The 23,784-nt window shown below is 35.5% G+C and overlaps 1 protein-coding gene across 1 annotated transcript in view; it reads left to right on the forward strand.

Moving 5' to 3' along the window:
• The window catches only part of NPFFR2 (neuropeptide FF receptor 2), a 69,566-nt gene extending 50,790 nt beyond the window's left edge, over positions 1–18,776 (forward strand). Inside the window, 7 exon segments of the mRNA XM_067036928.1 lie at positions 10,721–10,916; positions 10,918–11,056; positions 15,614–15,713; positions 17,309–17,476; positions 17,478–17,567; positions 17,569–17,862; positions 17,864–18,776. Of these exon segments, the coding sequence (XP_066893029.1) occupies positions 10,728–10,916; positions 10,918–11,056; positions 15,614–15,713; positions 17,309–17,476; positions 17,478–17,567; positions 17,569–17,862; positions 17,864–18,098 (1,215 nt within the window). The 5' untranslated portion in view covers positions 10,721–10,727 and the 3' untranslated portion in view covers positions 18,099–18,776.
• The last annotated feature ends 5,008 nt before the right edge of the window (positions 18,777–23,784 follow it).

Below are 23,784 nucleotides of genomic sequence, written 5' to 3' on the forward strand. Positions count from 1 at the left end.
AAGAGTTGCCTTGTTTTGAGAGCCAGTTCTATAATGTGATTCATAAAAACTGTTTAGGGAGCCTTCTAGACTATTTTGAAAATTAAAAAGACCATTTCATTGAGCCCCTCAATTACTAATTTAAAATCTAAGCATTGTTTATAGTGAAAGAGAAATCCTATGAAGCCTTGACTTTAAGGAAATACAAAGAGACACTAAGTTATAGTGCCATGCCATTTCTAAACTGTACTAATAGAAAATATTACTCATTAATAATTTGTGTTGATTTGTCTTCATCAGAAAAAAATTAACTTTCCAAATGAATCTTATCAGAAGTAATTCAAGAAACACATCTCGTTTAATATGAGAAATTAAAGCAGACCCAATCAAAAGCTACCCTAAATAGCAAATGTCGATCTGATCATGTGTTCTAAGAAAAACAGCAGTAATCTCAAAAGGTGATAATGTTTTTGAGGATTGGCATTGTTGTTGGAATATTTAATGAACAGTTTAACTGTGGCTCCCTGGCAATGAAGAGGTCCTGGAATGGTAAAAACTATGATGGAGTAAATAGCAAAGTCTCGTTTCTGCTCAGCTGGATCGCTGCTTCAGCCACCTGAGCCTTCAGCTGCATTTACTTCTCTCCATTTCTGTGGATCGTAAAACATTCCTACACAGGAAGTAGACAAGCTACCATAAGAACAAAAGCTCTTAGTGTGCCCCATCAGTCCTAGGCTTCTCTTGACGATAAGTCTGTTACTTTTGGCTTTTTTTTTTCATTTTTTTCAGGCATGGGACCCTATTTCATAATAAGTAGGAGGATCTCAATTTCTTGAAGCTTCCAGGATACCCATAGTACAGCTATCTCTTTTTCATAAAGGCTTACAAGGCTTTTTTTTTTTTTAATGGTTTTTACATTTATTAACTGGGTCAACAGTACAAGTCTTTGAGTACATTTACTTAGTTTCAGATTTTACATGGTTCCAGATGTAAAATGATATACGGTGAAATCCCTGGTTGAAAATGTAAAATGCTTTAATACATTTCTGAAGAGTGGTAAACTACCTAGTTTAAATACTCCTGTGCTCACTTTCCACTCAAATCATCCAAGATGGAAACCTCATAAACCCCAAAGCATATATAGCTGGGAGTGGAATGAAGTGGGCTGGGGATGCCTAGGACCAATTGGAATTTCCATGTTAAGGTATGACTCCAAACTAGTTTCTCCCCTTCGTGCTTTTCTTGTGCTTGTCTTTATTTGGTATTTCCAGAAGATATGGGTATCATTAACTCCTGGAAATCAGTTCTTTCTTCAAAATGATTGCAGGCATAAAACCAGAAGTGTGCTACTAACATCAAGGGGATATTCAAGTTAAAGAAGGTTTTATATGCAATGAATACAATCATAGGGTATTGTTAGGTGCCACAAGAAATTGGGAAATCTGTTATCTTTTGTTGTTGTTGTTGTTGCTCTAGTGTGTGTGTTTGTTTCTATTTTATAAGTTCTGTTGCTACGGTTTGTTCTCTCCCCCTTCTTACTTATATTTTACTACACTAAAAATTTTTTTATTGGAGTATAGTTGATTTACAATGTTGTGTTAGTTTCAGGTGTACAACATAGTGATTCAGTGATACACATACATATAATCATTCATTTTCATATTCTTGGGAAATCTGTTATCTTTCTGTAGTCTAAACATTTAAGGATCAATGATTAGGAACATAGAATTTTAAACAATTGTAGTACAACAGCAAATTTTATGTTAGATTTTAGAAGTGTATGAAGTACTGACAATATACGTGGTATGATTTATATTTAATATTTTTAAGGGATGTATAATTGACATCTGAAACACTTTCACTTAATTTTCAACACAATATATATACTTTGACAAGTAAATTTAGCTGTTCAGAAAGTAAATAAAAAGCAGCCAGATTTCTGGGATACAATTGAGCACATTCATTTGAGTAATGCTAAGTCATAATATGAAGGAACTTAGTTAAAACTCAGACATGAGATAATACCATTTTCATTTTAAATGGATTTTTTAAATGAATAATATAGAAGAATATATAATTAAAATTATAAAGCATAAAAACTACTTCAAATAGTATAAAATATATGTGAATACATACATGTTTACAGAAAAAATTATTTTAGAGAAAATACAAAGAAAAAATATGATCTATTACTACATAAGCAGATATATTTTTATTTTCAACCTAAAAGCACCGTAAAAATTAAATTGCAGATTGCTAACTGGAAATAATATGTGAAACATATTTAACAAAGTAAAATTCCTAGTAAGAAAGATCTTATGAACCAATAAATGAACACTTCAATATGAAAAAAGACAAAAGAAATAAACAATCACTTTAAAAAATAAAAATTCCAAATTCTGAAACAAAGTTCAACTTCATTAGTACTTAAAGTACTTAAATGTATATTTAAATAAGAAATTAACTGTTGAAAAAAATGGTAACTTGGCAAAGTTAAAAAAGAAGTGGTGGGAATTTTAGTGCCTACTACTGGTAAGAGAACAAACAAACCTTTTTAAACACAGCCAGAATAAATGTGAATTAAGACCAACCTTCTAGTAGACCATTATCAAAATCTATCAAGCAGAAAAATGATCATACCTTTTGATGTGTTAATTCCCATTCTAGGAGTATTCTAGAAAATGCTAATGAAGAGAAGCAAAGATAAAATATCAAAATATTGCTTTAACACCAAAAAAGATGGAAATTGTCTAATTGTCCAACACTAGGTGATAGGTTAAATAAATTTTAGTACATCTTGCAAAGATCCATAGTCATCAATGAAAAATCATTCTTGGAAAGAATATTTCTTGACAGGAACAAATACAGTGTATCCTTTTATCCCCCTAGTTTTATTGGAAAATAATTGACATATATCACCATATAAGGCTTACAGTGTACAATATGATGGTTTGATTTACATATCTTGTGAAATAATTCCCATAGTAGATTTAGTTAACCTCCATCATCTCATAAATATACAACAAAAAGAAAGAAAAACTTCTTGTAATGAGAACTCAGGATTTATTCTTTTAACTTTTCTACATATCAAAAAGAATACAAATATATCTTTTTAATACAATTCCAATTTTGAAACTTTTAAGTAACATGAGTGCCACTTGCTAGGATATTCACAAATCCTTAGGCCTTTGGGGTTTATCCTTCTGATAATTACATAACAGAATGTTAAAATGGAACTGTTCCGGTTTTAGTTTCGGCCAAAAATCCCAAGATGATTATATGGGACCACCATGCAGACTTGTAAAGGAGTATCAGGAGGAACATTTATTCTCAGGTTGAGGAGATAAACAGGCCCAGAATTTGATATCAGAAGAGGATAGGGAGAGAGGTTTGTTGGGAATGTGTTGAGTCATCTACTTGCAGGATGGAGGAGTAGGGTTGCATGCCCCTCAATTCATGCTTAGAAATGGAACTAAAGGAGACACACAGAGAGTTTAACAGATGCACTTAATGTTTCAGAGAAGACAGCGGACTTGAGTCTGCCTTATACCGGAGTCTAGATCCAAAGTGCCAGGACCTGGCTGGCTGGTTGTTTTACTGATGGTGGAATGACAGAGTTGGTGGCATTGGCCAGCTTCCTCTTCTAGAGTCTTTCTGGACAAAAGATGCATGAGTGTTAACTGTGGGCTGAGGTCACTGACACACCTGAACCATGGTTCACTCTGATGCTCTACAGCAGGGTGAACTGTAGGATTTCTCGAGGCTGAGAAAAGAGCCAGCAGCCGCCAGAGATGAATTTCCTCACATGAAGAGAACTATCGATGAGAGATCCATGGCAATAGTTTGTGTCTCTGAAGAGCCCAAGAAAGTGCCCACAGAAGTAAGGGTCAGCTTTAAAACTTGGTCCAGTCCAAGGAACACCTCATGGCAACCCTAGAAAGAAAAGTGAGACTTTTCCTGCTCCTTTCCATCTCCCTAACCTTGTCCACCTACAACTCTCAAGGATGGAAACTGAGATTGACAAGACGGAGATGGAGATATGCTAGAGCAGGTCAGCAAAGAGAGCAGACAAGGAGGCATCCTTGGTGGAAATTTAAAAGTTTGTTTATTATACTTGTCTGGCTATATAAAGAACTATGCTGCTTTTTATCATCAGAAAATGATTAGAAAGTATTAAGACTTCTTCCAAATTTTACCCAGGGGCAATGGGGAAATTAGCCTCAAATAATAAAATTAAAGGGTCAGCAGAAAACAAATACAGTTTCTTTTACATTGCATCTCACAAGTTATGCTTGTTCAATGTAGCTGTTATATTCAAATAAAATTGTCCCCATCCCATGTGCTTTGGAGATCCACCTGTCTCCCCCTCCCAGTATCTCCAGGATTTCTCTGGATATATATGAAGCAATCCTGTTCCTATCTTTTCCTTTATAGCTGCTCTTTTCTCTCTGCCCTACACTAACCCAAACATTAGAACATTTCCCTTGATAATTGAAAAATATCTCCTGCAAAGGCAGTTATACTTAATAGACTCACTGACAATTTGGGGTTGTAGGCAGGGAGTAGTACAAAAGTTAGTTTAAAATTAAATATTAGACATGATAGATTCTAGAAGTTCCTTGGTCATATTCATCTCACTGAACCTTTTTCTGGTCAGTTTCCGACTCTCAACTGGCCCACCCCCTCACCTATGTTGCTGACCCTCTACTTTTAGGAGACTCTCTCTATATGTTTCCCAACTTTTCCAGTTATCAGCTGTGAAACCTGGGTCAGGTTACTTAACATTTTCCTGTCTTACTTTCCTTATATATTAAATTGAGATATAGTTAGTAGCTACCTCATACTGGAAAGATTAAATGACACACATAAAGCAATTACCATAGTTCCCAGCACAGAGGTGATATTAAAATACTCAAAGGTAATAAAGTACTTAAGGTAATAAAAATTTTAAGGATAATAAAGTACTTAACTCTATCTTGGGGTATTCTACTCAATGTCATTATGACCTAGAGGGTAAGGTTTTATTGGGACAGTTGCCTTCTCACAGGAAGAGAACTCCTCCAAGTATTTTTCGAAGTGAAACAGTTCTCACCCCAGTAGAAGGTGTTACCTCCTTAAAAATAATATTATCATTCTCCCCGGGAAATTTATGTAAAAATAGTATAAATGCCAGTAGGAGATATACTGAAATATTAGATTGCACATTTCTAGATATAAGGCCCTGAAAGATTATTCAGTTCTCTGTGCATATTGTATTTTATAGCTAAAACCTGAATTACTTTTCTTGAAATCAGAGATCTTACTCATTTTCATGACATACTAATAATTTCAAAGATATAAAACAATTAAAGGGACTAATCAAAGAAGGTCTAGGATACTGAAGGTGGCTCTTTAGGACCCCTCTTCCTGCATTAGATGCTCACTCTCTGGCCCAGAGTAAAAGATGAGGTCTCTAAGTTAGGTTTTGTGGTATCACCTATCACAGCAGAGTGAGTGTTCAGTTCATGAAATATCTCCATTTTATATCTCAGCTTACATGACATTTTCTAGGGAGTCATACCTCTTCAAAGGCCATCATCTTAGAAAATAGCATTACTCTACCTGGAGGTCCAATTATTACATCCAGAAGAACATTAGTCTGAATCATCAGCCTTCTTTTCTTTCTCTGGGGGCTTTCTCCCAATGTTTTGGGAGAAAGTGGGTTACCAGCCAGCTTTTTCAACGCCTTCAACAGTTCACTCTCTGACCTCAGTTACTATTTCTTTGCCACAAAATTCTAAAGTTATTATTATTTGTCTGACTACACTTTTTAGTATTTTAAACAAAGAATAATGTTTCTATTACCTTGATGACCACCAAGATTTGAAATACCCAATGAGGAGTAGGAATAAAGCATGTTCACAGTGACCATAACTCTTTCAAGCTCTTTTGAAATCCTTTTGCCATCTCAATTACTGATACCTTCAATTGTGCACAGTTATTTGAACCTTCTGATATGATTTAATGGAGACAGTTAATTGAATGTGCAATGTTTCTAAAGTCAAATTCACTTCCTCCTCTGGAAAATCTAGTTTAACACGTTTTATATCCATCAGAGGTTTCAACTCAGCTTCTTAAAGCATTTATCTCGAGGAGCATCATTTACATACATCTGATTTTCATTTAATTATATCACTGAACTTACAAACGCTCTATTACACCATTTAGCTGTGACAGAGATTTATGTAACATTTGACACACCTTACATTAGTGAAACTTACAGTATCACTCAGGGCAATGTGTCTTTTTTTTTTTTAACAATACGGATTAATGAGAATCCAATCTTCTTTCTCCAGAGAAAAGAAGTTCAAGGGTTCTCTCCCAATATTGGCTATTAATCAGCACCAGATGGGAGGGTGATGCTGGCAAAGCTCCTCTTACCCTCTCTGATGCTTCCAAACTCTTTTTGATCCAAAGGAGTGCTGGAATCTCTCCTCAGCCTGGACTTCTACAAAAGCTCTCCCTTCTGTGGTGTCTTCCCATATCATCAGTCTGCACGTTTTCCCAGACTGTGGCTGAGAAGAGCTGGAGCCAGTTCATGGGCTCCTGCTGCTTCCAAAGACCCATATGAAGTCTGTCTGCCTATTAAGCAATGCACAGGGGGGCGAGACTCCTCCGGAGTCCCTTGGCATTTGGTGCTGGATCCACAGCTCCCACAGAGGCACTTTGGTTCATGAATGGATGCCAAATTTTAGTTGTTAAAAGGGGGTGGAAAAAGGAGAGACATTTTATGCTTCCTTGATGCTGGTGTCCTAGGGTAATATATTTGAAAGTGCTTTGAAAATAGAAATATTAGGTGGTATTACTATATGTCTTGTAGTTACTGCCATTGATTCACCCCTAGTCTGAGCATGTGTGTTTACAACATTTTTGTTCTTGCTGTTTTTTCTGTCTCTCCTCTTCAGTTATTTTAGCAATCTAAGTTGTCATAACTGCTTGCATTTAATTTACTCGGTTCAGAATTATTAAATTAGTTACTTAATAACTGTAATACCTTTTAATGATAATCATCAGAATTTAGATTACATAATCTAACAGATAGAAGTAAATACTGCCACCTTCCTGTCCTTAAGTCCTTCCTTGTATAAATACATGGAAATTAAAAGGAAAACATGAAGAATACAGTAAATAATAATAGAGGCAATAGGAGAAAGCCCAAAGAGAGAAGGATGACAAAAATGGAGAATGCTGGCCATAGTTGGCTTTGGTGTGTCTGACAGTCTAAGTAGCCAATGCTTGATGACAGTTGCCAACTTGGTCCCTTTAATGAGTCTTTGATACAAGAATAAAGAATATAGACTGTTCTTTCAGATGACCAATTCTTTCTGTGATATGTGTGAGACAGTATATTACAGTATATTTAAACCTAATAAATTAGAGTCTTTATGGATTCTTTCCTAATTGAAATTTGGAAGATATAACTATTTGGGGTAAAATAATATCTCATCTAGCCAGTATATGACCTATTACTACTGTGAACTTATAAGAAGAGCTTAAGCTATGTCATCTGGTTTTATTCTGTAGACTTGAATTCTGACAATAATATGGAAGCATTTTTTCCAGACTATAAAAAAAATCTGGAAACAGGAAAAAAGTTGAGAAACATATAAGGAAAAAAGAAAAAAGATAATATCCAACCATTCCATCTCCCAGAGTAATCTACTGTTAGTGTTTTGGCAAGTACAATTACAGGAAGAAAAAAATTTTGAATAACTTCTTCCCCTGACTTCTCTTCCTGAAGTCCTAGACTCTCTTCCTATAGATAGGAGTCTGAATAAGTTGTAGTAACTTGGGGTTCTAAATGGAGCTCATGAAGTTTGTCCTATTATATCTGTTTTCTCTCCAGAGTTGAAGATGAATGAATGGTAAAGAAATCTCACAAACAAGTATTTTATTTATCACATATTTTCCCATGTAGAAATAAAGAATATAAGACTAATTCATGGTAAAATGGCTTATGTTTACAATTTAGTTACTAACATGTAAATACTAACTTGTAAAATCCAGACTTTGTGTTATTAAAAGGACGTCACACCTTTTCAATGAAATATTCCAAAACTACTGAATCATCTGTATGGGTAGAGTGTAAATTTGCCTTCCTAAAACTGGTATACTCAATTTTCTTATTCCTTATATTATTTCATCTAGGAATGAATATGATTCACAGAGTACACTTTAAATAATTTTGGTTTTAAAGGTGTTCAACCAGGGGTACATTTTATTTAAAACTTTTTAATCAACTGTATGGAAATTTTAAATGCCCGGTGAGAAAGATGTCAGATGTATGAACAGCAAAGAGCAGTTGTCTTTGATGCATTACACTGAGATAAGTGAGTTTCCCTAGGATCAATCAGGACCTGACTTTTCTCTGCCTCACTATAGTAATACTATGGGTGATGATGTTGTCCCCAAAGTCACATTATAGGTCAATCTAATGGCCAACACTATGACCTCATGTACAAAAGTTTTATAATTGCATGTCAGGAGGAAATAACACTTAAATACGACAGGTTCTTTGTTTGACTCTCTGTATTCCATTTTGCATGCTGTCTTGCCAAACATAGTTAGCAAGCCAATAATAGGAATAGTGAAACCCATGGTGGCCCCCAAAACAAAATATGATTTTAGTTTCTCAAAAATCTATTGGAAGAAAAGAGACACTTCTCTTTCAAATGGCTGACATGGAGTTTAATTTAATACACCAGAAGATTCCATCTTAACCCTCCTAACACTCTTATCGCAAGAGATATACCATGGATGCATATCTGCTTTGGACACACACGGTTGCTTTCAGCCAGGTAGAAGAAAAAAGAATGTGCAAATATAAAGCATTACGTCTTATGATATATTCTACCCATATGCTTGCCAGCTCTAACTGAATCCACAGGCAGATGGTTTTCATTAGTAACTCTTAGCTACCTACATTTTTCTCATGCCTTTCTCATTTGTATTTAAAGTGCTTCCTTGTCTTAGGTACAAATATCTTTAAATATTTGTGTGAACGCTTCTCTTTTGGAGACTTTGACTGAAATGATTTTTCTCAAACTGGTAGGTATTCTCAGTGTGTCTCTAGACCCCAAAGACATTCTCAGCTTGACTTTGTATAGCAGTCTACATTTGGTTCTACTCAAATTCCTTTCTTTTTCTCTTCTCCAAGCCCTCACCTCATCCCTTGCTCACTTTGCTTTTCACTTCTTGCTTTTATATGGCCTTAGGAATATGAAATACAGAAAAGCAAAGATGAACTTTAAAAATTTGAGGAAAGGGAAGAAATTAAATGGCAAAATAATGGGAACTGTTGGAGAAAAATGATCCTCTTTGAGTTACTTTATATTAGTAACAAACTTGTTTACTCCACTGTCAAATTGATTTTCATTTAAGGACACGTATAGCCAACCTTCTGTCCAATTTACAGGGCATGAAAAAAAGAGTTAACAGGTAGGCCTGAGACTGCTGTCTTTCGAAAGGCCTGCTTGCATGTTGGGCCGTGGTTTAGTCTGGGAACTTAAGTTCTAAACAGTTCCTTATACTGATATAAAGTTTCCTTAAATGGTAGAGTGGCTCACTGTGCCTAGTTTGTTTGTACGACCACATAGTTCATGCTGCACGCTTACTTTCCATCTGGGAGTCTGGAATTTTGATATATACTAAAAAGAAGTTGCCTATATGACCACTCTCTAATTAAAAACCTTTTCACACATGTTGTCAAACTCAAACTTGTTGCTGGAGGAATTAAGCATGTTCACTGAGAGAGGACTCTTGGAAGCCTGTGCCTGGTTTCCTGCAGATTTTACTCTATGTGCCTTTTTATTTGCTGATTTTGCTTTGGATCCTTTTGCTATAATAAATATTATCAGTGAATATACTATATGCTGAGTCCTGTGAGTCCTTCTAATAAACCACCAAACCTGGGAGTGTTCTTGGGGACCTCTGACACACATTGATTGAAATGTCTTTCTTAAGATTTATAAATTTTCAATAAATATTTATTGAATACATATTATGTGAACTGAATTATGCTATGTGAAACCAAGATAAGTAACCCAGACCTATTTTAAGAAATTCACAGTTTTGTGGCTATGTCAACATACAGAAGTGTATAAAAAGAATATCCAATTAACGGAGTTAAAGCAGAACAAGGAAAATGTAAGAAGCTTATTTCAATGGAAATTCTGAAGATGTAGATACTTCATCTCATTCAAATATCAGGAAAGTTCATGGCATGTGAGTTAGCGTGTTAGTTAGCAGAACAAGTAGGTTTTGACAGGTTATGATATCTGAAGGCAGAAGGAAGAGGAGTTTTGGAGTGTTTCTCTTGAAACTTCACAAGTGGATAGAAGGTATAGTAAAGAAGTGAATAATATAGAGTATATCAAGGAAATACAATATAATAATAATTGTTACTTGTGGCACAAAGTGGAATTTTCAAATGCTCTTGATTAAAATCCTAATAATTTGAATGCCTTATTTATAATTCATTTTTATGCAAAATCTATGGATTATTATAGAAGGCCCATCAATATATATACATATTGCTGATACACTTCATTGTACAGCAGAAACTAACACAACATTGTAAAGCAAGTATACTCCAATAAAAAAAATTCCGTAGTATTTTAAAAGCATCTCTCTTAAACTCTCTTAAACTTAAGTTCTCCTGGTTTCTAATCATGTTTTTCTTTTCTGTGTCTTCTTTGCTCAGGTCCATCATGAGTGAAAACTGGTACTCAAACTCTTCAGAAAACTGGCGTCACATTTGGAGTGTCAGTGACACAAAGCATGATTTGTATGCAGATAGCAATATCACCTATGTGAACTACTATCTTCACCAGCCTCAAATGGCAGTGATTTTCATTATTTCCTACTTTCTGATCTTCTTCCTATGCATGGTGGGAAATAACAGTGGTTTGCTTTATTGTAATGAGGAACAAACATATGCACACGGTCACTAATCTCTTCACCTTGAACCTGGTCATAAGTGATTTACTAGTTGGCATATTCTGTATGCCTATCATGCTGCTGGACAATATTATAGCAGGTATGTTGATGTGCATGCAGCTCAAACATACTATGAGAAAATATTTGTCCCATATCCCTGAAGCCATGGCAGCAGCATCCATTCATTCACAAATATTTAATGAGTTCTAAGAACTGCTCCAAGTAGCTGTCCTCATGGGGTCTACATGCTAAAGGAGGATAAAAACAACAAACCAATAGCTATATAGTACTCAGAGAATAAGAAGAATTATGGAGAAAAATAGAACAAGTGACAGAGACGAAATGTGGAAGCCGTTATTTTTACAGAGTGTTCACTGAAGGTCATCAGTGAATGGTGACACTTCTTACTGAAGACTTTGAATTTGCTTAACAGTTCAGGGCACATATAATATAGTAGAAATATTAAGAATATTATGGACTGTAAAGTTCAAAGAACGTGTGGTTTCAATTGATGCAATGTCTTCGATCTAATATAAATAGATATTTAAGCCCTCTTGTGGTTGGCTGAGAGATTTCCAACAGTTTTTGATGGAAGATGGAGAACAGTAGCAATTTCTCACACAGCAGTAGTTTCATTCATATAGTGGTAATTTACATGTGCAACATAAGTAATAGTTCGAGTATTACCCTAGAGTACTTCTGGGTCCTTATTACCACTTCTTTAGCACTACGTTATACACGCTGGAAGTACAGGAACAGCGTATCTATGCCTCCCGGTACAGTTTTGGTGCATAGTACCTGCTTAATAAATATGTGTTGTATTAACTAATGAACAGCACTCAATATATACATATTCTAAATCTGTATGAGAAAAAAATGAAACCAAAGCAGCATATCAAAAAATATTTAGATCAACATGAGCCATATCATAGTTATTTCCTGTCTGTGGCATTCAACATCGGTTTACTGAAGAATAAGAGGTTTCTCTTTAGAATTTACTTCTGTTTCTTTCCTTTCTCTGGAGTGGGAGTCAGGGAGAGTTTAGATTGCCTATTCTATCATCAAGTACTACATAGATTCTGTGTTTTTGTGATGCTTGTAATTAAAATACAATATTTATTAAGGATGTACATTTTTAAGATACTGTGCTAGACAAAAAGAGAGTGAAAGAATTGATAAAAATTTTTGTTGCTCTCAAGAAACTTACTTTACCAATAAGAAATGCTCTCAATATGTCCCCCCTAAATATCTATAATTAAATTATTATTTAAGAGTTTTTCATATACAGTACCCTTTCTTACCCCTGATTCCCATTCCCAGGAGGCAGCCACATCCAGAGTTTTTTGCCTTTATTTTTGGTAATTACTACCACATTTCTAAATAACATGTTTTTATTCTAATATATTATCAGACTGCAGAAGATGTAATTTAGTTCTCATTATCCTCTTCTACCCCAAGGGGTGGTTTCCCTCACCAAACTCCACTGAACTGACAGCACTAGGACAAAAGAACATAAATCCGTAGAAACTGAGTATCTGAATGTGAAATTGGAAAAACAAAATGACTGGCTGAAACGTGGTACAAATTCAAGCAGATGCATTTATGCAGAACCACAAATATACATTCACAGTCTTTACCTCCCTCATTCTCTCAATATGAGTATATCATAGGTTTTTGTTAAATCAATATTTAGAGTATGCATTCCTATTATTATATGTATCTTACCTCTTGCTGAGCCAAGTAGAGTACTATGATACCAACTTTTTCTCTTATAAAATGTTTTTTGTTTTCCTGGCTTTAATAGGGGCATCATATTTTGATTTGCTTAGTGTTTTGGGAGTGTACCTATCAATAATGTATGTTCAGATTCTCTTCCAGGAGAGTTAAATTTCTTGTCAATACCTTCAAACATATGGAAAACACATCCAAAAAAATGTAAATGGCATCTTTTTTCCTGGAGATACCCCTCCAGGTACTCTCTATCCTCTTGGCCTATCAAGACACATTGCTCTCCAGGTATGGAGCTCAGCTATTGCTCTGGGATGTTCCTTCACTGAGAAACTAACAATTCTCTTCACCTCTCTTTATGCTCAATCCCCTGTGTTCTGGATGCCATTTCTTTTTTCTTGGTTTATTCCCCTATTAACTTCTTGTGAAAGGGTGCACTGAGATAAAAAATGTTTGAGATGTTGTAGTGCAAATATCTTTATTCTGCCTTCACACTTCATTATAGTTACCTGGATAAAGTATTCTAGGCTGGACTTTTTTTTTCCCTAAAAATATTTAAAGAGATTGCTCTATTGTTAATGTTGAGAAATTTGGTGTTGCTGCTGATGCTATCTGACCCTTGCTTCTTTTATTTATGACTTGTATTTTTCTTTTCTTCCAAAAAGCTTTTAGAACTTCTCTTTACCTCAAGTGTTCTGAATTTCAGGCATTTAAGCCTTGATGTAAGTCTTTATTTTCCATTTTTTTGTGCTAGACACAAACGAGGTCTTTTCAATCAAAAAATGAATGCTTTCAGTCCTGGGGAATTTCCTTGCAGAGTTCTACATTTTCCTTTCTTCAACTCGTATTAATCAGATATTGGAGGTGCTATGTTGCCGTTCTTTAAAACATTTTTTTCTTCCATTTTCTTCTCCTCATTATTCTACTTGCAAAAATCTTCTCAACTTCCTCTTCCAAACTTTTTGTTGACAAAAAGTCAACCGCCATTTCTATTATCATATTTTAAATTCTTTGAGCTATTTTTATATTCTTTGTGTTCCTTGTACTATCATGCACATATTTTTCATGGACAACATGTATTTTATCTCTGAGGTTATGAGTAGTAATTTTCTTTGTTTTTTAATTTTTTGTCTACCTGATTCAGATTAGTTTTCTCCTGTTTCATTCTTCCTATTTGTTTTAGTTTCTTTCTTTTATGGTTGAGGTTTCCCTAATAGTCAACTACTATTTAGCTGCTTGTATTTCAGAGTGAGGTACTATGTGGCTGCCTTGAACCTCTGCAGGACTGGGGTTTGAGGTTAGGCCCACTCTTGGCTTCACTAGTCTGGGTCATTCATTGGGAAATCCACAGCTATCAGAATCTGCCAGTGAAAATATGTCAGTGTTCTTGGAAGGATCACTTGCCCCAGAAGGAAATTCTCTAATCTACTGCCATAGGGATTATAAAACTGGCAGCTGCATTGTGGAGCTGAATGGGTCTCTGGACCTGCAGTAGGAGAACGTGCAGAGTGTATATGTAATTTCACTCTATCCTCCTGCATCACTGTGGCATCAAGCCATTCAAGCACCAATTTTGAGATGGTCTGGATAGACGACAGAATGTTGTTTTAAGTATGCTTGGCTTATTTAGGTTATTGGGAATATTTTTAATTAGATAAGAGTATTTTTAAAATAAGCTATAGGATATTTTTTAAAAGATAAATTTAAAAAATCTCAGCCATATGTAACATTCATCTCTTGGGAAACTAGAATATTTGCTAATGGAAGAAATAGTGTTACTTTCCTGTAAGAGCAGAGGTGCGTGTAGAATATCAAACTCTAAATTTGATTTGATTGATATTAAATATCAAATATAATAATTTTACCAATTTCTTTTATAAATATTCTAGTAACTGGAGTTCAGTTAGGAAGTTATTCAAACAGACTACTTTTGTTCGTGCAAAGTGCTCTTTATTCTCCAAGTATGTCTTAGTCAGTTTAGGCTGTTATAACAAAATACCATAGACTGGGTGGCTTAAACAACAGACATTTAATTTCACAGTTCTGGAGGCTAGGAGTCTGAGATGAGGGTGCCAGCATGGTCGGGTTCTTGGTGAGGGTCCTTTTTCTGATTGGTAGATTGCTGTGTATTCACATGGCCTTTACTCAGTGCGTGCACATGGGGAGAGGTCTCACGCTCTCTTCTTCTTCTTATAAGGGCACTAATCCCATCATGTGGCACAATCCCCATGGCCTCATCTACATCTAATTACTTCTCAAAGGCCCCACCTTCAAATACCATCACATTGGGGGTTAAGGTTTCAGTATATGACTTTGGGAGGGAACACATTCACTCCATAACAAAGTACCTCTGAGGTAAATCATGTCATTAGATTATATATAATTAAATATTAACTTTATTTGTTATACATGTGACTCCTGATTCTTCATAATTTATGGAATACATTTCCAAATTAGAGAAACAATATTCTTCCTGTTTTATTCATTTAAAGGGCATTATTACATAAGGGTTAATGGTTTGGCCTCTGGAACCATATTGCTAGGGTTTAAATCCTTAATATGCTTCTAACTAGCTGTGTGGCAAGGTATGTGATATTTGTGTGTTTGTTACATATTCTATATCATGAGGAGAATAATAAAGCCTTCAAAAGCCTGTTGTGGGGATTATATATGTTAATAGATGCAAAACATTTATTACAGTGTATAGAATGTTGAAACTACTGTGTAAGTTTTGACCTTATTAGTATACTGAAAAACAGAGATCTGAATGTATTAATGAAAATAATGGGAAACATTGATTGTTCCCTGGATATCATTTAGGAAACAGTTTTATCTGTCTAATTTCATGTCTTTCTCTTCATAATTTCAGTGAAATTAAAAAATATACATATGATCTTTCCAAAGACTAACTGTCCCATTTCCCTTTCAGGATGGCCTTTTGGAAGTAAAATGTGCAAGATCAGTGGCTTGGTCCAGGGAATATCCATTGCAGCTTCAGTCTTTACTTTAGTTGCAATAGCAGTAGATAGGTAGGTCAGCACCAAACTCTGAATCCAGAAAATTGGGCATATCTGCAACTAATCCACCTAACCAGTGAAAAATGCATAATCTATTAAATTTGGGTATATCTGCTTAAAATTGTATCCATAATATGTACCCTTTTAAGAGCAAGGCTTATATATATATATATATATATATATATATATATATATATATATATATATATATAATATACACACACACCAAGGGTTTAATAATAAAATAAAACCACTGAAGTTTCCATATTTTAAGATTAAATAATTAGGGATGATGCATGTCTTAGTTTGGGCTGCTATTAACAACATATCATAGACTATTTGTTGAATGAATAAATGACAAAATAATATTTGAAGTTTCAACAGCTGGTTTACAAAAAGAGCAAAATACCTAGAATTGCATTTTTGAAGTTACCCATAATTTAAGGGTGAGTAAATGGGAGAATTCAATGATTAGAAGACTAGATGAAAACTTGGAATTTAAGACAGAAGAGCTTACACCTTCGGTGAAGGACAATGGAGCAGTCAAAGTTCAAGATAACTAGTCATTATAGAAAGATAAGATAAATTTGTCTGGAGTTGCTGATGGGCCACTTAAAAGCTCTAAGTTTCCTTACCTGCAGATCTGGAAAGTAATCATTTTCAATTTTATAGAGTCATCACAAAAATCAAAGAAGATTCAAGAGATGACAGTACTTTGAAAAATATAAAATGTTATACAGTTGCATAATAGTATGACTCTCTTCTAATGAACATACTGAATACCAGTAATAACAAAATTAAGAATCACAATAACAAAATAGCAGTAAAATGAATCAGGCTTACTCTACATACTGATAATTGTCATGCTCAACAGAGGACACAGAACACTGGGAAGGTGCATCAACAGAACTCATCATGGAAACTCTCAGACTCATAGCTGTGAAACAAACCACCAGAACACGTAGTGTTAAAACAGTAACGCTTTAATATTCGTCACAACTCTGTGGATTGGCTGGGTGCCTCTATGTGGTTCTCCTACTCTGTGTCTTGTAGCTGAAATCACTCACGCTTCTGCTTATGCCATGCTTGCTAATGTTCAACTAACTGGCCAAGGCAAGTTGCATGGCCAAGCACACAGATCATGTGTGAGGGGACCACAGGAGGGCATGAAGGGACATTTAAGAATATGGGCTCTGGAGCCAAAATACATGTGTAAAAATCATGTGTCATTATGGGCAAGATTTGTTACCTTTTCTAAGCCTTTTCCCCATCTTTTAAATACGAAAGCTTACAGAGGCAATCCATGCAAACCAATGGAAAGGAGCCTGGAACAGAATATTAAACACTCATGCTCAATGTTGACTAGTTACAATAGTACTCTGATTATTAATAGTGTCTGATATACTCCACTCATTAATTTTTTGAGTTGAAATTTATCTCATATATTAATTACAGAAACTGGTAATGCACGCCTCCCTACTAACAGTAACTTTCAATATTTGAGGGGGAAAATGTATGGAAGACTGTAATTACTGAAATAAATTTAATTAATGACTTGGTCAGAAGTTATGAGGCAGTCCTTCACTGATATTTGCCTTTAATTACAGGTTCCGGTGTGTCGTCTACCCTTTTAAACCAAAGCTCACTATCAAGACAGTGTCTGTCATCATTATGATCATCTGGATCCTGGCCATCGCCATTATGTCCCCATCTGCAATAATGTTACACGTCCAGGAAGAAAAACATTACCGAGTGAGACTCAACTCCCAGAATAAAACCAGTCTACTGGTGCCAAGAAGGCTGGCCAAATAGGGAAATGAGGAAGCTCTATACCACTGTCCTGTTTGCTAACATCTACCTGGCTCCTGTCCCTCATCCTCATCACGTATGGAAGGATTGGAATTGCATTCTCCAAGACAACAGTGCCCCACTCAGGCAAACAGAACCAGGTGGTGTCCTGGCACATGGTGTCCAAGAAGCAGCAGAAGGCCATTAAGATGCTCCTGACTGTGGCCCTGCTTTTCATTCTCTCCTGGCTGCCCCTGTGGACTCTGATGATGCTCTCAGACTATGTTGACCTGTCTCTGAATGAACTGCGGGTCATCAACATCTACATCTACCCTTTTGCACACTGGCTGGCCTTTGGCAACAGCAGAGTCAACTGCTTTTCGCCTCCATCTCTGCCAAAAAAGAGAAAAGTCCAAGGAAACCTACACCCTAAGAGCTAAAAACAATGTGATCATCAACATATCTCAACTGTCAGCTCAGGAATCTACAATTAAAAACCCACATGAGGGCTTCCCTGGTGGCATAGTGGTTAAGAATCCGCCTGTCAAGGCAGGAGACACGGGTTCGAATCCTAGTCCGGGAAGATCCCACATGCCGCGGAGCAACTAAACCCACATGCCACAGCTACTGAGCCCGTGCTCTAGAGCCCACGAGGCACAACTACTGAAGCCTGCGCACCTAGAGCCCGTGCTCCACAGCAAGAGAAGCCACCAATGAGAAGCCCACACACAGCGACGAAGATTAGCCTCCGCTCAACACAACTAGAGAAAAGCCTGCGCACAGTAACGGAGACTCAATGCAGCCAAAAATAAATAAATAAAATAAATTTATTTAAAAAAACAACAACACATGGGGATATTGTGCTTTGTAGGAAAAGTGCTGAAAAACCCATACAGGAATTAATGATCAAGAATTAGAACTTACCGGGGCTTCCCTGGTGGTGCAGTGGTTGAGAGTCAGCCTGCCGATGCAGGGGACACGGGTTCGTGCCCCGGTTTGGGAAGATCCCACATGCCGCGGAGCGGCTGGGCCTGTGAGCCATGGCCGCTGAGCCTGCGCGTCCCAAGCCTGTGCTTCGCAACGGGAGAGGCCACAACAGTGAGAGGCCCCGCATTCTGCAAAAAAAAAAAAGAATTAGAACTTACCCCGATAGCAATGAGATGTAAAAGGAGCTGGTGTGATGATTTTAACTCTACTGTGTTATATAGTGAAATACTGTTGCTTTTTATGGCTTTGTACTTCAGTTCTTCTTAATGTTAGAAGCTCTCTCTGGAAAATAGTAAACAAAATGACCTTCTGTTCGTAATCAATCTTATTGTATTTAAAGTATATACAGAGACCCATATACAAATTTGCCTGGATAAATCAATTTTCTAGGACCAGTTTTCAAAGCCTGATCTTTTCCAACTTAGCTATTTGTGTATGAATCAAGCATGTGTTTTATGTGTATATATATGTATGCAACACATATACATTTTCTTCAAATGGTGATAAATGGGCAGTTCTTTGCATGAGAACACATTTTATGAATTCTCCCTTTGCTTTTGAATTGGAAATTTTAGACTACAGAACTATTTATCTGTTTGTGCTTTTAAAATGTACTTAGCTTTCTTAGAAATAGGAACTGCAATAGCAAATAAAGGGACACTGTATTTCTTTGTAATTAAAAGTTGATGTTTTTTCCTTTCAAAGAGTACAAAGTTGGTAAAGTCATAACATTGTTCCATAGGAGTTATTGTTGGCTTTTTAATATTTTCATAAATGAATTTAAGCCCTAGCTGAACCCATGTTTCTTGTAGAGGTGATTCAGGATCCCAACTTGACCTCCTTTCTAATAGAATCTCTGACATAAAGAAACAAATCTTTTAATAATGCAGCAGGTGCCAGAAGGGTGGCAGCTCTCTTTTAAAGGGCTTAATCAGAGATGTTCAACAACCATCACAAGACTCCCATAAAGTTTGAACAGAGCAAGACTGATTATTCCAGATCTCCTACTGGGCACAAAATGTAAGGCACAGAAGTCCTACTGGATAGCAAGTTAATACTACTATTAAAAAGAGAATGGTGAACCCCTGGATTCTGCTAGGTTATGATTATGTAGTGACAATAGTTGTAAATGCTAGCTTTTATTGTAGGATGAGATAGTCCTTAGAAAATTGGGAATTATAAAATAACAAATAGTTTGGCAAATAAAAATAAATCTCTGGGCCTGGACCTATCATGTTTTTCCAATCATTAACGTGGTTCAGGCTAAAAGCTTTTCAACTTTATAGGCCTTTGAGAAAATAATTGTTCAGTTTTCAATTGGTTTATGCTATATGATATTTGAATATATATGTGTTACATATTTCCAAAACCTTTTTCAAATTTCATTATTTCCTCTACAGCATATGGTCTATGTGTTATGAAGAACTTATTTGGGACTTCCTCAATAACCATTTTTCTGATTATAAAACTAATAAAAATTACATTATAAAATATAAAAACAGGTATTATAAAAACAACACCTAATACTTTTGAGTTTTTATGAAGTACAGAGTAGTACAAAAATTACATGTAATTCCTCTTTGAGAAAAAAAAAAGCAGTGAAAACACTTATTCTAAACAAAACTTAGATCAGCATCTTATATGTATGTCTTTGCCAAGAGTGATTATTTAAGAATGATTATTTTGTTGCTGCCTACCTCACAGTATCATTAACACATTAAATTTCTTCAACTTTGCTACTTAATTGTGAAAAATCATTTTAATTTGTTGTTTTGATTACTAGTATAGCTGAACATTGTTCTGTGTCTCTTACTAATTTGTATTTATTCCTCTTCCCATTCTTAGGCCATTTTCCCGTTGTATTTTTGTCGTTGTTTTTGTCTTTTATTTATTGCTATGCACTTTTTTATCAGCCATCAATAACAGGCAGAATGATCTTTTTTAAAAACTTAAAAATAATGTCACTTCTCTGCTTAAAAGCCATTAATCATTTCTTTTCAAATTAGGAAAGTAAAACAAACTCCTTACCAAGACTTACACACCTTTACTTTTCTACCCCTGTCCACCTCTTAAGCTCATCTCAAACCCAACTCTCATCATTTACACTGCCTGCCTGTATGTTCCTCTATCTTTGCCAAGTTCTTTGCTGCTTCTGGGTTTGCACCTGTTTTCTTCCTGCCAGAAATGTTCTTCCCATTGGCCTCCATGGGCTGGCTCTCTCATCCTTTAGGACTCAAACTAAAACTCCCCTGAGCTTTGTTTATTCCTTCATAGCAATTCTCATTATCTGTTATTATGTTCAGAACTCATTTATTTACTTGTTTACTATCCATATGCCCTACCAGAAGGTAAACACTATAAGGGCAGGACTGTTGTCTTGTGTATCACTGTATCTCCATTGCCTGGGCAAGTGTTTGGCACATAATGGATGCACAATAAATATTTATTGAACCAATTAATTAAGTAGTTGCAAATATTTTCCAGTAATAATTTGCATTCTAGTTTATTTATGATTGTTATATTTTATTTTTAGACATTGAAAAGAATTCAGAATATAATGGAAACACTGGATAATTTAGAAAAGCAGATGAAATAAAACGATTCCTTATCTGGTCACCTAGTGATAACCATTCTTTCTGTCTTCTTGGGGCAGGTGTACATGCTTTCTTTAGCAAAGTTAGGATTCTGGGGCATGTACTTTATAAGTTTTTATTCATTTCGCCGTGATTTATTTCAGACATTTATTTATTTCAATTTATTTCATTTGTGTATCAAGAACACATTTCCATGTTGTTTAATATTCTTCAAATATTTTATTCATGTTAATACCATTCCTTAATTTATTAAAGTTATTTTTGTGGCTGAAAATATAAGCTACTTCTCAAATCTATAAAATGATGCAGTTATATATACCTTGTATAATACTGGGCACATTTATAATTATCTTCGAATAGACTTATAAAAAACATAATTGCATGACTAAAATGCATGTACATTTGTTAATGTTTTAATACACATTGTCAAATATTTCTTAAACAGGTTTTAATATTTTATACTTCCCTTAGTGGTGTTTGCTCACTTACACACTCTCAAATATTGCATATTCTATAAAACAAATTTTTCTTGCTAGTTTGGTAGGATAGAACGTGTATCCCCATGTTTAATTTCATTTCATTGTTATGCAGCTGGACGTTAACTTAATCTTTATTCAGTTTGATTCATTTGTATTCACTTATCTTCACTTGTATACGTAGAGGAGGAAAACATTTCCCTTCTCTTCTTGGTTCTTTGGCTGACCTAATAATTAAATTGACATAAGACAGAGTAACAGGAGAAAAACAAATTTAATTACATATGTATGGGAGCCCCACAAAGACATGAGAGGCTCCTGGACAGTCAGGCAATTGTGGCTTATATGTCATCCTGAGCTAAGGAGAAGTGGGGTAGGGGTTGAGACTTCAAAGGAGTGGAAGACTATTCACAGGAAGATGGGAAGAGCAAATATTTATTACACAAATCTTTGTCATGCCATACAAAGTCTTTCTTATGTAAAAAAAATATATGTTTGGCAATAGCTCTCTTCCTGGTACAGGCTCCCTATCTAAATTCTTTTAGACAGTTAAGGGAGAGATAAAAAGCTCTTCTTGAGTCTATCGGGCCTTAATCATGTTCAGCTTGAAATAACCACATGCCAAAGTGGCACATTCTGGAATGACCTCCTCTGAACCCCATCATATTCATTTGCATTTCCTTCTTAGTCAATTCCCTCTTCATGTCCTTTGCTATCTTTTCAGTTAGGTTACACGATTTTCTTTCTCAGCAATCTGTAAAAGTGCTCCCTAATTCAGGATATTAATCTTTGACCATCAGACATGTTTCAAACATTTACTCTATTTGATGTGTGACTATGTATATGTATATGCATAGATATGAGGATAAAGGTTAAGCCACTATGATGGAATTCAAAAATACATTGGCTTAAAGAATATAGATGTTAATTTTGTACCTGATGTTAGTGGTCCAGTTTAATGGGGACCTTACTGCCATATAGTAGCAATTTTACAGATGAGGAATTGACCTTACAGAAGTAAAGGAAGTTGTCCAGAGTTGCATAACAAAGTAACTCATGGAGCCATATTCTAACCCATGTCAGCATTTTTTTTTTTTTTCTGTACGCGGGCCTCTCACTGTTGCGGCCTCTCGCGTTGTGGAGCACAGGCTCCGGATGCGCAGGCTCAGCGTCCATGGCTCACGGGCCCAGCCGCTCCGCGGCATGTGGGATCTTCCCGGATCGGGGCACGAACCCGTGTCCCCTGCGTCGGCAGGCGGATTCTCAACCACTGCGCCACCGCGGAAGCCCCATGTCAGCATTTAATGAGTATTTATTATGTGGCAGGCACTGTTCTACAGGAATCATCTCATTGAATCCTTATATACTATGAGGTGTTACCAATATTCACCTTTTCAGACAGACACAAAAGCTGAAGCTTAGAAATATTAAGTATTAACATAGGGAAGCAATTAACGTATTTATTCAGGATTCAGATTGTCTGGGGTTGCATCTTGGGTCTGCCATCTAGACATCAATTTCTAAAATTCTCAATACTTCAGTTTCCTCAACTGTAAAATGGACATAATAATAAAATCATTTGAAAATTTAATGCAATACCATATGTAAATAGATTAGAACTATACCTAGTACTCTTCCATTTATCAAGAGGAAACACAGTTCATATCAGATTAATGTCTATTACCAATTTTTTAGAGGCTTAGTACTACTTAGATAAAACTCAGAGTTAAAGATGACTGTTCTAAATTGGCCACTTGGACAACAGTCATTAAAGACAAACAATAATATAAAAACTTGATCTTTTATTGAGCCTTATGTGCCAGAAAATAAATATAACATGCATTATGACTTTCTTCTACTTCATTGCTTTCTTTTATATTTCTAGCTATCTTTCTTTTCCAAGCAGTACTTTTTGCAAAAGAGTATTTACCTTATTACAAAAAGAAGAAAGTTACACCTATTTCTTCTACAGATCTTTCCATATAAACAGAGAGTTCTCAAGTACACATCTTCAGAGACTGTGAGAAATTAATGAAATTGTGCTGCCAAATAACTAAATGGTGAAGTAACACACAATGTAAAAGTGAAGTAAATGTTAAGATAATTTTAAAATAATATCCAAAATAGCAAGTGACTTTGCACATTTTAGTTGTTTTTATTCCCCAATTCATAACCTTTTTACAATTATTATACCGACTATTATTTTAAAAGGAGTTCAGACTTTGGAGTCAAAGGACC

Source organism: Kogia breviceps, chromosome 6 (assembly GCF_026419965.1).
Source record: "Kogia breviceps isolate mKogBre1 chromosome 6, mKogBre1 haplotype 1, whole genome shotgun sequence".
In the NCBI taxonomy this organism is placed as follows: Eukaryota; Metazoa; Chordata; class Mammalia; order Artiodactyla; family Physeteridae; genus Kogia; species Kogia breviceps.